Source organism: Oncorhynchus tshawytscha, linkage group LG22 (genome assembly GCF_018296145.1).
Source record: "Oncorhynchus tshawytscha isolate Ot180627B linkage group LG22, Otsh_v2.0, whole genome shotgun sequence".
Classification (NCBI taxonomy): Eukaryota; Metazoa; Chordata; class Actinopteri; order Salmoniformes; family Salmonidae; genus Oncorhynchus; species Oncorhynchus tshawytscha.
In genome coordinates, this window is record NC_056450.1 from 27,069,949 (window position 1) to 27,084,265 (window position 14,317).

The 14,317-nt window shown below is 41.9% G+C and overlaps 1 protein-coding gene across 2 annotated transcripts in view; it reads left to right on the top strand.

Moving 5' to 3' along the window:
- The first annotated feature begins 3,626 nt into the window (after positions 1-3,626).
- The window catches only part of LOC112221319 (fibulin-2-like), a 42,758-nt gene continuing 32,067 nt past the window's right edge, over positions 3,627-14,317 (top strand). For both annotated transcript variants that reach the window (XM_042304001.1, XM_042304002.1), the window contains exons 1-2: positions 3,627-3,732; positions 9,228-10,720. In XM_042304001.1, coding sequence (XP_042159935.1) covers positions 9,358-10,720 — 1,363 coding nt within the window. In that variant the 5' untranslated portion in view covers positions 3,627-3,732; positions 9,228-9,357. The remainder of the gene's footprint in view (positions 3,733-9,227; positions 10,721-14,317) is intronic.

Genomic DNA, 14,317 nt, shown 5'->3' on the forward strand with positions numbered 1-14,317 from the left:
CTGCTGGATATACCATATGGTTCAAGAGAAAATGTCCTAATTCATGAAAAAAAGCATCTAATCAACAATGGCATTATTTTCAATTAAGTCTTCCAACTTTTGACTTTTTTCACAGCTGCCACCAGTTTGGCACCAAAACATTTATAACAAAGACATTTGGCCTTTTTTTAGAGAAAAGTCTCTCCTTTGTCCTCTCTTCTCCGTCCTTCTCGATATCCTCCATTTAGCAAGGAAGCACAAGTGTATCCTACCTCGGCAGAGTTTTGATATCTGACACACCCCTTTGAATCAGCTGTTGTATTGTCGGAGGAGAAAAGCATGCACATGTTTAAAAACGATATGCTACTTATCCTTTTATCTATAAAATGTCTTGCACAACTATCTAAATTCGTTTTTATAACTTTACACATTTATTTAGGGATCCACCACTGAAAACGTAATTTGACCGATGAAGCGCAAGCGGAGAAGGAGTTTCTCATAAAATCGCATTTCCGTCCACGTTCACTCCTCGCATTAATAATCATGATGAAAAGACAACATGATCAAGCATGAAGTCTTTAGGGGGTTAGGCTACATATTGCTTGAAGTCTGTTCGCACTACAAAAGTTAAGTTAGACTTCATTACACAAATAGTAGGTGGTCTTGTGTTATACAATCTGTATCGAATGTACCATGGCTGCAGAGCAAAAGCAGACTTAAACTCAATTTCCTCCCCTGGTGTGCCTTTTCATTTGTGTCATTATGCGGCTAAACAGTTCCTACTTCTCAAATCCCTCCCGTTGTGTCTCAAATCACAACGGACTCTGTTCTCCATACAGTAGTGCACTGCTTTTGACCACAGCCACATTTGGGGCCCTGGTCAAAAGTAGTGCACTATTTAGGAAGTAGCAGGGTAGTTTAGAGGCATTTGGTGTTGGTTTTAATTGCGGCTAGGGGTCTGGAGCAAGGAGTAGAGTGACACCGTGCAGGCTCCCCCAGCATTAGTGAGCTGAGCTCCACAGCCAGTTAGCTCATGGGCTCAGGTCATTAAAACACCAGAGACGGCATGGCTGCCAGGCACACCCCAGGCTGAGATCACAGTCCAGCTCTGAGCTCTGGACCAGAAGAAGATCTGTGTTTGTTCCCTAGGCGGTCACGACAATGGTATGTAGTCAGTCACAATACAAGTGGACACAATGTGGGTGGATGGACTTAACCTGTACTGGACAACATCAGTGGATGCTGGCAAGATAGACTATGGGGCAAATGTTTTACCCAATTACAGGATAGCACTGAACAACACTTTGGGTCATGGATTACACTTGTACGAATTTGTTTATAACACAGTTTGTTAAACCAGTGAAGACTGACAGGTGATTTCTCAAAATGAAAAAGCTTGCCATCTTCATTGTGTCTCTAGACAAGGGCAATCTGCTGAGATTTTCTGTACAATACTAGCACTATACTATACTTTGTACTATACTAGTACTATACTAGCACTATACTCGTGGCAGGTAGCCTAGCGATTAGAGCATTGGAACAGTAACCGAAAGGTTGCTTGTTTTAATCCCCAAACCGGCAAGGTGGAACAATCTGCCATTCTGCCCTTGAGCAAGGCAGTTAACCTCCACAACAACTGCTACCCGAGCGCGGATAACGTTGATTAAGACAGCACCTCTCTGATTCAGAGGGGTCGGGTTAAATGAAGAAGACACTTCAGTTGTGCAACTGACTAGGTACATCGTTTCCCTTTCCCTACTACATCAGATCAATAGTTCAGAAGAAGACATATGATCACCATATTGTTTTCCCTATTCAACAATGTGCACACAAAAACAAATGCTGGAACCATTGACTCATCCATGTCATTGATTTATAGTGGGGGTGTCCCTAAAATAAAGCCACCAATGGCACCATAAATCCCCTTGTGTTTGTCTGATCAATCTATCCATTCACTAAGGGGACTTTTGTCTCTAGGATCATTCTCACTGATGGCCCCCATGACCCCTAAATAAGATAAAACAGTGATGGAGTTGGTGGTTGCTGACCTCTACTTGAGGGTTATTTCAATCAATAAATCAATCAATAAAATGTATTTATTTATAAAGTCCTTTTTACATCTGCAGATGTCACAAAGTGCTGTACAGAAATCCAGCCTAAAACCCCAAACAGCAAGCAATGCAGATGTAGAAGCACGGTGGCTAGGAAAAACTCCAGAGGTTTCAGAGGTTAGTCAACATCACAGGGGTTTCCTCTCTGCTGCAACCTAGATGTAACATAGTAAAAGTAAATCCGTGACTTTCGATTAGTATGATATGTTCCCAATTTGAATTCCAATTTGTTTAGACTAACGTTAGCCAGGTGACTAGATTGCTAATGCTACTGTTAGCTAGGTGGCTAATGTTAGCTAGGCTAGTGGTTAAGGTTAGAGGTTAAGGTTAGTGTTAAGGTTAGGAGTTAGGGTAAAGGGTTAAAGTTTAGGTTAAGGAAAGGGTTTGGTAACAAAGTAGCTAAATAGTAGTAAGTAGTTGCAAAGTTGCTAAATAGCTCAAATACTAAAGTTGTCCATGATGATATTTGAACGTGCAACCTTTGGGCTGCGAGACGTTAACGTTATGCACCTACCCATCCAACCTGACCAACCACCCTACTTTAGTTTTTGCCTTAAAGGGAAACTTGTGGATTTTTGTGGATACCATGTACTTCCCTAGAGTGGAAGTCTATGGTATCTACTAGCGTGCAGCAATTACACTAACGCTAGTTAGCAACTTCCTTCAAACTGCACACAGATAGATAAAAATGGTCTCCACAAGTTCATCTCACTTTGGGGAAGTAGATTAAGGGCTTTTTTTCCAAAATCCTAAAGTATCCCTTTAAGTATTATACTGTATTTTATGTAACTATACCAAGTCTAATATTTATACTATTTTGAGTGTCCCGGATTTATGTTCATGATTAGGTCTAGTCTATGACACCAGGCTGTCCTCTCAGGTAGACAGAGATTGGGCTAAATCTAATCAACGCTTCAGTCACGTGTCTGCCTTTTAGCGGGAGAGCAGTTTACCCACTCCATTGAATTACAGTACCTGATTGTCTTTAAACAGATACACACAGACGGTTTTCTTAATCTCTGGGCCTAAAACATGAAACACCGCATGGATCATGTGATATTTTCTTATTGAGTGAGAAGATTTGCAGGAGATTTTGATTATTGTGTGTGACTTGTAGCCTTTTTAGCCTGTCCGTTGTCATTTTCAAGGTGATCGAATGGGCAAAATATGGGCATAATAGTTATTGAGCTGCACAATCTATTTTTGGTTGATTCAGCTGGAGTTACAAGATCTACACAAAAATGTCTCAATAATTAAAATATCAATTGCGCCAGGGAAAATGACTGCATTCAGCAGTAAACACAAGTGCAATGGCTAATATTGGAATGTGACAGCAAGCAGCCTATTTCAGTAAAGTAAAAGAGCAACGAGATGCAAGGAGTAGGGGATTGGAATTCGTTCAAGCGTGAATCAGTAGCGTAATAAAATAGAGGCTCGAAATGATTCCAGACTTCTAATTTTCCAAAGTATTAGGAGAGCAAAGAAAGTTTTTGATCCGCCCTTTCCTCTCTCCCTTCGCAGAGAGCGCTTGCACATCCCCCTTCTCTTTAGAACGCGCACAACTAACTTTGGGCACAACCGCTGGCCAGTAGATAATACAGGATAGTCTACCCGTCGCACAGTGACAGAACTGAGACGAAAGGTAAATATAAACTTTTCAATCACTGCCTTTGTACACATCATTATGAAAATGTGTTTATGTGCTAACCTTATATAAGAGACTGCTTGAGATTCTTTCCATGATGTAAAACATGTAAGAAGTATGGTGTTTTCCTAAACTTCTACCCATCAGTTGTGTGCATGGCTTGGTATGGCAGCATGTCACTGACTTGAACCGATTTGTCAGGCTATATTTTCGTTCCTTTCTCCAAATAACTAAGATATCAGCATTTTAAGAATATATTAAATTATGCCTATTTCACACTTCTTTGTTAAAACACAGAGAAAATGGGTTTAAATCATGTTTCCAATATAAAAATATGCAATATTCTCTTCAATTATCCCTGAAGTTATCCCTAATGCTTATATCAACGTGTATGTAATGACAAAGTGTAAACAGTAATATTTGTTAAAAGTGATTTGGATTTATGTGAATTTGTGCACCTTATCACCCCTCAGGCTACTGACTTAATCACATTCAAGACATTCTTATGCAAAGTATGCCAGATAACTTCAGACTATCTTTAAATCTTTACAACAGTCAGAAAATACAGTATTTCAAAACCTTAAGACTAACCACAAACAGTACTATTGAGAACTTTTCCTGATGTTCATTATCATGTTAAATGTTTTCTGTGTCCTGGCAAGAGCTCTGGTTGACAAAGGTGGAGAGTGGGATGAGCAAGCCAAGCCCGCAACCATTGTTTTCAGAAGCTTTGGACATTGTGTTAACAGATTGAAAAACGTACAATGTACTTTGTTTCATTGAAACAAATGAGTATTATCTATGTAAGCAAAGATACAGTGGCCAGATGTATCTTCCATTCACTTTAGCTTCTTAACACAGATTCTGATAGTGGTTGTGCGTGACACATATTTATACAATCAGATTTATTTTCCCAGACTGACTTTCCATTTCTTTTTTGAATCTCACTCTAAGATGTGGCAGACATAGGAACAATCATGCCAATTGTCTTCACATGCAATGTGCTGAATTCAACACAATTAAAACAGACCTGAAATGATTCCTTACCCGCTGCATGCAAAGCCATCATTGATTGTCTAAGTGGTGCATTAGTCTGTGCTGCAGTCCTTCTCATTCTGTGGTCTGGTATGATGAAGAGAGAAACATAGACCCAGATGTGAGAGAGGTAGCCAGAACCAATGTTTTACTTTCAATTGGATGTCTGATGGCTCTCAAAAGGTTTGAATTTGAAAAAAACGTTGAATTTGGAAAAGGAGATTGTAATATTTCATTTTGAAAACCTCTGCACTTGGCTGTGACTGCTATAACCTGTTAACTGTGCGCTTGGTTGAGTTTGACACTGATGGGCTGTGTTAGTGTATGATGATAGAATCCTCACTGAAGGGAAGGCCGTGCATGGTCCCTTATATAATCAGCAATGAAGGAGGAATTTGCTCCTAGATAATAGGATGCCTCAACACAGAGCAGCACACTTTGGCATACTTACAGTCCATAACACTATATAGGTTGATAAACTCAACATTCTTATTAAAATATATTTAAACATAATAATATAACATGTCAGGAGCATAGTATTTTAGAATATGTTGATATAGAAAACATTGACTGTATGCAGTTATGAGTTGCTTTGAGAGTTTAAAGACGTGTCAGTGCAGGTTTCTCCATACAACCAATGTACACACGAGCGTGGAGGGTGTCTATTGAGTAAAATATACCATGTCAACACGGGGTGATTTTTGCCCTCCCAAACTGCTCCACCATATGTTGGAATCCATGCACCAGCAAGCTGTTTCTTAGCACTAAGGGGGCACTATGTGTGTCTTTTGAGTCTAACTAACACTGTTAATATTCCTCAACTGAGTGTTAAGCTCAGTGTTAAAGGTGACTAAAATGTCAGGAGTAGATCGAATATCGTTTTTTATGCACAGAATGTTTCACTTACAACAGGAATGTATTTTTGAAAATAACTTGTGGAATCATAAAACAGATTTCTTTGCTTGAAATGTGGCAGTGTCTCTTATAACTGGACCAAGCACACGAGCAGTGGAGGAAAACAGGAAAAGTGAAATAGAAAACACTTAGTTTTCAATAATATGTTCTCTGATTTGAAGCCACATCACTGACTTGGATGACACACGAGTATAGAATTGTCAGAATAACCAGTCTGAATATGGATCACTGCAAAGATTGTTCAGTACAATAGTGTAAGAAATTCATCTTATCAAGAACTTACACACTTCCCACATTCTGAATTGCAGATTTGGAAGCGATCGGGCACTATCAACCACATTACAAGCCTACTACTGAATTGTGCTAGACCAGTGGTTCCCAAACTTTTTATAGTCCCATACCCCTTCAAACATTCAACCTCCAGCTGCGTACTCCCTTTAGCACCAGGGTCAGCGCACTCTTAAATGTATTTTTTTTGCCATCGTTGTAAGCCTGCCACACACACACTATATGATACATTTATTAAACGTAAGAATGAGTGTGAGTTTTTGTCCAACCTGGCTCGTGGGAAGTGACAAAGAGCTCTTATAGGACCAGGGCACAAATAATAATATAATAATCAATAATTGTTCTCTTTATTTAACCATCTTACATATAAAACCTTATTTGTTCATTGAAAATTGTGAATAACTCACCACAGGTTAATGATAAGGGTGTGCTTGAAAGGATGCATGTACAGCAACTGCAATGTTCGCTTGTATTGGGTTGTCTTAAATCATTTTCCACACACAGTCTGTGCCTGTATTTCATTTTCATTCTAGTGAGGGCGGAGAATCCACTCTCACATAGGTATGTGGTTGCAAAGGGCATCAGTGTCTTAACAGCGCAGCCCAATCCAGAAATCTGGCAGAGGTTTCTGATTTAAATTACATTTTCACAGAACCGCTTGTTACAATTTCGATGAGGCTCTCTTGTTCAGATATTGGTAAGTCGACTGGAGGCAGGGCATGAAAGAGATAGCGAATCCAGTTGTTTGTGTCATCCGTTTCGGGAAAGTACCTGCGTAATTGCGCACCCAACTCACTCAGGTGCTTCGCTATATCGCATTTTATATTGTCCGTAAGCTTGAGTTCATTTGCACACAAAAAATCATACAATGATGGAAAGACCGGTGTGTTGTCCTTGTTAATGCAGACAGAGAAGAGCTCCAACGTCTTAATCATAGCCTCAATTTTGTCCCGAACATTGAATATAGTTGCGGAGAATCACTGTAATCCTGGATTCAGATCAGTCAGGCAAGAAAAAACATCACCCAGATAGGCCAGTCGTGTGAGAAACTCGTCATCATGCAAGCGGTCAGACAAGTGAAAAACATCACCCAGATAGGCCAGTCGTGTGAGAAACTCATCATCATGCAAGCGGTCAGACAAGTGAAAAACATCACCCAGATAGGCCAGTCGTGTGAGAAACCAGTCATCATGCAAGCGGTCAGACAAGTGAAAAACATCACCCAGATAGGCCAGTCGTGTGAGAAACTCGTCATCATGCAAGCGGTCAGACAAGTGAAAAACATCACCCAGATAGGCCAGTCGTGTGAGAAACTCGTCATCATGCAAGCGGTCAGACAAGTTGAAATTATGGTCAGTAAAGAGAACTTTAAGCTCGTCTTCTTTCAATTAAAAAAAAAATGTGTCAATACTTTGTCCCTTTATAACCAGCGCACCTCTGTATGTGAAAGCGTTACATGGTCACTGCCCATATAGTGCAGAAAATACACAAGAGTTCAGGGGCCTTGCTTTAACAAGGTTAACCATTTTCACTGTAGTGTCCAAAACGTCTTTCAAGCTGTCAGGCATTCTCTTAGCAGCAAGAGCCTCTCGGTGGATGCTGCAGTGTACCCAAGTGATGTCGGGAGCAACTGCACGCGCATTACCACTCGAATATGTCTCCAAGTCATGGCTTTTGCGCCATCAGTACAGATACCAACACATCTTGATCAAAAAACTCCTGTGGCTTATTTTTCAAATTGGCATGTTTTGTTTCTAAATGTCTGCGTAAGAGTGAATGTTTCATTGAGTTGTGAGATAGTACTTTTGCACATATAACACACTATGGCTGAGGAAAGGCACTACACCAAATATAAGTGAACCCCAAATCAATGTAGTTCTCATCATATTTGTGCTTCTTCGATGGTCCAACGTCCCTGTTTGTTGTTCGGTGCTTTCCTGTGTAAGGGGGCAGTAGCTCTTCGGCTGCATCAGATTCACATATGTCAGTGTCCATGCTAGCTGGGCTAACAACAAATGTAGAATTACTGATGCTAGCATTGGATGTGCTTGTGGAAGCAGAACAACTGGTGTCGTCGACAGGGACAGGTGTAGCAGTACTACCAGTAGAGCTGGTATGTGTCTCTTACTTTTTTCAACCATTTATCAATTTTCGAGCAAATGGAATAAGCAGCAGCTACATTTGGCTACATACGGACCGTTAGTGGAATTCCCGTGAGAGAGTAACGGTTAATGCGATTGGATGTTAATTATTTGACTAGGCTACCTGTATTTGACATTGTGTTGTTAGTGAAACGAGGTTACTCAGGTGAGAAAAAAAACTCGCCCAAATGTATAGCCCCGTTGGAAAATATAAATGGACAGAATCTTTTATTTTATTTTGTGTAAAAAATTTAAAAATACATGTGAATCACATTTTCATTTGGCGTACCCCTGACGTTATTGTGGGTACCACAGTTTGGAAATAGATATATTAGACGATTAGCTTAGCTCTCTGTTTATTATTGTATCTGTTGAATTTATTCATGCTCTGTCAGGTGCAGTACTGTAGGTGGAGTACTTTCATCTGTTAGTGCTCCTAACAACTTGTTGCTGTACCTCAACAATACCCTCTTCATCTTAAAGAAACTTAACTTTATAAAGCTTTTTACAAGGCAATAATAAATTAAGTTGATATTGTTGCTGATAAACAATCTTCTGCTCCAAGCACTGTCAACTTTTTATGTGTGGGCCTCCAATTGAATTGTATTGTTTCAGAATGTTTTGTTATTTCAGCCTTGCTTTTCTAACTGTGGAAAGTTTGTCTAGGGTTGTCCATATTTCACCCCAACGCTATCCGGCGTTACCTGTAGCCAAATGTCCATGCCAATGTAATGTAAACCACAGCATGCATCCACAGCTGTGCTGTGACCCAAGAGAGTGGGCATGGAAAAACATACATTAGCTCAATGGTCAATTCTAGTCTAGGCATAATGACAGTAATGTTAGCTAGTTTAAACACACTGGTGGGACCCAGTTCAAAGGAAATCAGATACAAGTTTATTTGACACAGGTTACAGCAGCTGTAAACAGTGCAGCAAAATGCTTACCTGCAGCTTCCTCAACAATGCAGTTCAACTATCGATACCAATAATATCAAAAGTCAATCAAAAACAACAAGTAAGTAGAAGAAACAGACAACTTGGTGATTACCTTATGGTTCTGTCACAACAGTAACATAACAGAACAGATGTTATGTCTCTTTCATTCTCACAGGTTGAAGGAGGCCATTTGAAATCGGACCTTCAACATCATTCTCACTCTTGTTCGACTGCAGAGGACTGGGTACAATTGTTATCAACAAATTCAATTTTCAACATTTGTTCTTGAGGGACTTTTATGCAAAATGAACCAAAAGAATCTGATGCTCTTTCAATGTGTGCTCCTGCTGTGCCTGGGCACCTGTCTAAGCCAAAGGGACTGTACAAGCGTGGATTGTCCAGTGTTGGACAACTGCATTGAGGAGGTTTTGGAGAAGGGCGCTTGCTGTGCCACCTGTGTTAAAATAGGATGCTCATGTGAAGGTTACCAGTACTATGACTGCATCCATGCAGGATTCCGGAATGGTAAAGTTCCAGAGGGAGAATCTTACTTTGTGGATTTCGGAAGCACAGAATGTTCTTGTCCACAGGGAGGCGGGAGGATCGGGTGCCATTTCATCCCATGTCCCGAGATCCCTCCCAACTGCATCGCTGTCGCTGAACCCGCGGATGGGTGTCCGCAGTGTGAGCGCATTGGCTGTATCCATATTAACCAGAAATACGAGGCAGGTCACTCCTTCCAGATGGACCCTTGTCAGGTGTGTCACTGTCCTAATGATGGCGGGAGCCTGATGTGTTCCCCTATCCCTGACTGTGACTCTGGTAACGTTAAGAAGCCCATGATAGCAACAACCACACAGAACAACGACCCTCAGAGAGACCTCAGCAAACTGCATGATAACAAACAGACAAGCCCGCTAGACCCATTCGCCACCGCTAACACCTTACCTCTTTACAAAGAGGAGCCATCTGTCCTGGATGAAGATGAGGATTATGACTACACACTGCCTGACCCCACATCTACCACTCCACAAGACCTGGTCCAGCCAACAGAATCTACCACGGTGTCACCATCCTATGCTGAGACAAGCTCTTCTCCTTATGAGATTTTTAATGACCTGAGGCAGGAGCTGAGAGAGAGACTAGGAACATACGATCAGCAGCGAACAGAGGAGGCGGTCATTACTGAGGATCCACATCACATAGATCAGACCACCTCAAGTGAGTCAACAACATCAACAACTACACCAGAAGTGACCTCAGAGAGCCAAAGGCGTCAACAGGAGGTTGTTGACCGGGACAACAGGCATCACAGAGACAGTGACAGAATGATGAAGAGTGACAGTTCGGAGGACGTCACACCAACTGTCCGTAGTGACAAGGGAGTGAGACACACTGGCCTCCACGAACAGAGAGACAGCCACAGCAGTCACCACCATGATGGCAGTCTTTTATCCCAAAGTCATGGAAGGCACCTTGAGGAGCAGCGTGAGGAGCCCAGAACGCCCCAGAGTAAACCTGACCAGGAGTCTTCATTCCCCACAGAGAAGTTCAGCCCGACCAGCAGAGCTCCTGTCACGAGGGAGGAGGGAGACCAGCTGGCCAGGAGACAGCCCCACACCCTCTTCAACTACCAGGGCCCAAATGAACAGCCTGGAAACACTGAGGGTAAGTCGACAACACTAATATGGACACTGTGGTTTTGGTATAGTTGATATTGAACAGCTCTACCAGTCCACAGTCTAAAACAGTAAGGTACTGCCAATATGTTTCTATTCATTTTCTATAATTGCTTTATTTAACGTGAGTAAATCACATACAATGACCTTTGAGACCTAGTGAAAGGCACTATACATGACAGCAGTTCTTGTATATGCAATTTGTTAATTCATTAAAAGATAGGAACTACATTCATCCAATGAAATTGTTTGTGCCTATGACAACAGTAGCCCAGTGTTAGAGCCTCAGATGATTTACTGCCCTTTTTCTCTTACATCCTGTGTTCCATGTAGGAATTCTTAATCAGTCTATAGTAGCTACTACTGTAGCTGGCGCTGGGTCCAGGAAAAGCTATGGTTCATGGAAAGCAAATGGTCCCTAGACAGTGAGTCTTCGACTATCCTACTCATGACAGGGGTTGGAGATAACTATGCTTGTTTTTTTGGTGTTTTTTTTGGTACTAATTTTAATTAGGCATCTTATCAACTGGAAATTCCTTAGGATAACCTCTCAATGAAGGACTACAATGGAGTCATGTTTTCTTTCATTCAAACCCAAAGTGACAGATGATACAGTATTGTGACATTTCTGTATCTTCCTTGTGGCGTCTACATCAGTGTCTTCCATCCTTCCAGGAGCCTCCTGAACACCGCTTAACTTCTGTAGCAGTGTCACTCACGTACCATCATCAGTAAGCTCTCAGAGCTAGCAGGCCTCCCCAGGGCATAAATACTGTACAAGAGCAGCTTCTGAGATGGACAGCAGATGATGAAGACATTAGTTAAATGTCTGGAGGATGGGTCAAGAGGGTACAGTGTTCATAGAGAATACCTATCTCTGCTTTCAACTTGAGGTCGTCTCGTCTGTGACACATTCATAGGTAGTAGCTGTGATTGTGTATGCCCTCTAAATGGCCGCTGTGTGGGGCCTATAATATGTTGGATAGTCTTCTCATGAAATCAGGTTTCACCCTGAGAGAAAAATCCCTCAATCAGATCATGAGATTCCTATAGGGTTTATGGGTTTACCTTTCATAATGTTTACAGTAATACAGTGATTTGAACTGAATAAACTCGATGTGATTTCATCACCGCCACTGTACAGCTACTGAATGACGAACTAGGTCAGAGCTATGGGAGTTCAGACTCTTGTACTATACTGTAAGTAGGTATCGTGTAACAAACAGCCTCGGCAAGCCATCCTGCTTTACTACACTATCACTGTTCAGACCTGTTGCTATTTTTCTCTGCTTTCAGCATAGGAATGTATAGTATGTATTAGCTGTATGGGGTGATTCTTTGGGAGTTAGCACAAGAGATAACTGCCACATACATTCCATGCGGAGAGGGTAGATTATGTCAGTTCTTGTCTTCCTTAGTGGCGTTGACGTTTACAATTCACACAATTTGTTTACAAAGACAAGACGAAGGTCTGGTCAACTTCTCCAGTATGCCTTATGCCTGCCTGTGAGTAAATATCCCCCGGCCTGCCTTGGCTGCAGTGCAACACATAGATTTGTCTTGACAGATGCCCTCAACTGTTTTTCACGCTGCATATCAGAATATTAGGATATCATCCAAAAATTAAATGGTAGATTACTGTTGCTTCACGGTTGGTTGACTGAGAGAGTCTTAGTTCATTCACATCCATGCCTGTCCAACACACCCTGAGTATCTCTGCCCTGTCTGGAGCAGCGACATAGAGATGACTGGCCTGGCTATTGTCCAGCCTCTGGGTCAAACTGTAATTGTTAAGCAGGGCCGGACTACCACATTTGGGGCCCCTACCTCCAGGGGGCACCCAACCCATTTTTTTTGTTGCAGTTTTAAAGAGAATTTGCTGATATTCTACACATTTTGCCATGATGCTGAGAGAAAATGTTGCCGTTTTAAAGCTAATTTACTGCCATTCTATCCTTTTTGCCATTTCTTATAACGTGTTCATATGCTTGACCACCAGGGTGCCACCAACCCCCACCCCAGAAAAAGTATTAGGGCCCCATGGAGGTCAGGGGCCCCAGAGCACGTGCCTTGCTTGCCTGGCCCTGTTGTTACTGTAAGGGTCAGAGGTCATGGTCACTGGGTGAAGGGAAAGCGGTTCCAGCATGGTGATATCCTTAAGGACAGGAAGAGACTCAGTTGACAAGGCCCTGAATAATGCCTGTTATCAACCCCCTTTAGGGCAGCATGCCAGGGTATTTGGGAGAGGAAAGGAGAAGCATGCACTACAAAAACACAACTATTTTTCACTACACATAAACCGGCCTAGTTTCTATTGAAGTAAAAAATATCTATATATTTTAGAGTCGATAACTACCCTGCTCCGTCTGGAGTCTGGGCTACTACCCTCCCTCTACCAGTTACAAGTTGTGGGAGTTTGTAGGCACTTCGATGCTGTCATGGCCGTGTTGGTGTAGGATTTCACAGGGGGTTGTACCTGAAAAGGGCATAATACACATGTGATGAATGAGACCTCTGTTGTGGCCTGATTGCCGGGCGCTACTCGCTGGTCCCTCATGAGCCGCTGTGATTACGCTCACTGTGATTACGCTTCTCCCATGAGGCACTGGGCCTTCCAATCCAACCATTAATCACTGGAGCTCCGCTAGACTTTCACACTCTTCTCCTGCTCAAGAAACTTACTTAGCCTACTCAACCAAGCTGAAGCCATTTTAGGATCGATTTGTTAAACAGGCATAGGAAAATCTAAGGCGTGTACAAAAAGTTCAAGTCATTTTGGACTTTTGTCCAAAACTCAAAATAATTTTCAGTAGCCACTATGCTGTAATTTTCTCCCTCATTATTTGTGTCAGGGATATAGCAAGGAGGACATTTGTATCATTGCCGCTCACAACACCTACTGTTGCATCCAGGGCCGGATTAAGAAATCATAGGCCCCAGCGACTTTGTTTTTTTATATAGGCCCCCATCTCCACTTCCCGGCACACCATCATTTTCTGTAAACAAATCCGTGCACCAAGATGCAGTTAGATGTGTGATAAATTTACTATTGAAGAAAAAGCTGCTTTATAATAAATACATAATAACATTTGCAATGTTGCATAGCCTACAGATGAGCAGAGGTGTTTTTAGGATTTCCACACATGGGGAACATGTTAGCAATTCTACTTAATATACATGATAGAACACATTAGCTGAATCTTTTTTAATACCATACAAATGACCAAAATGAGTGGCTACTCTAACAATCTGAGATCAACAGGTGTTGAATTCAAACAAACAATAGCCAAGGCCAATGAAGCGTCACACAGATTGAACAGTATTAAGAGGCAATGAGGACAGCACAATAAGTGCTGTTATTGTGAAGTGGAAAAGTCTAGGAGCAACGATGGCTCAGCTGCAAAGTGGTAGGCTACAGAAGCTCACGGAATGGGACCGCTGAGTGCTGAAGTGCCCAGCTCGTATAAATGGTCTGTCCTCGGTTGCAACACTCACTACAGAGTTCCAAACTGCCTCTGAAAGCAACGTCAGCAAAATAACTGTTCATCGGGAGCTTCGTGAAATGGGTTTCCATGGCTGAGCAGCC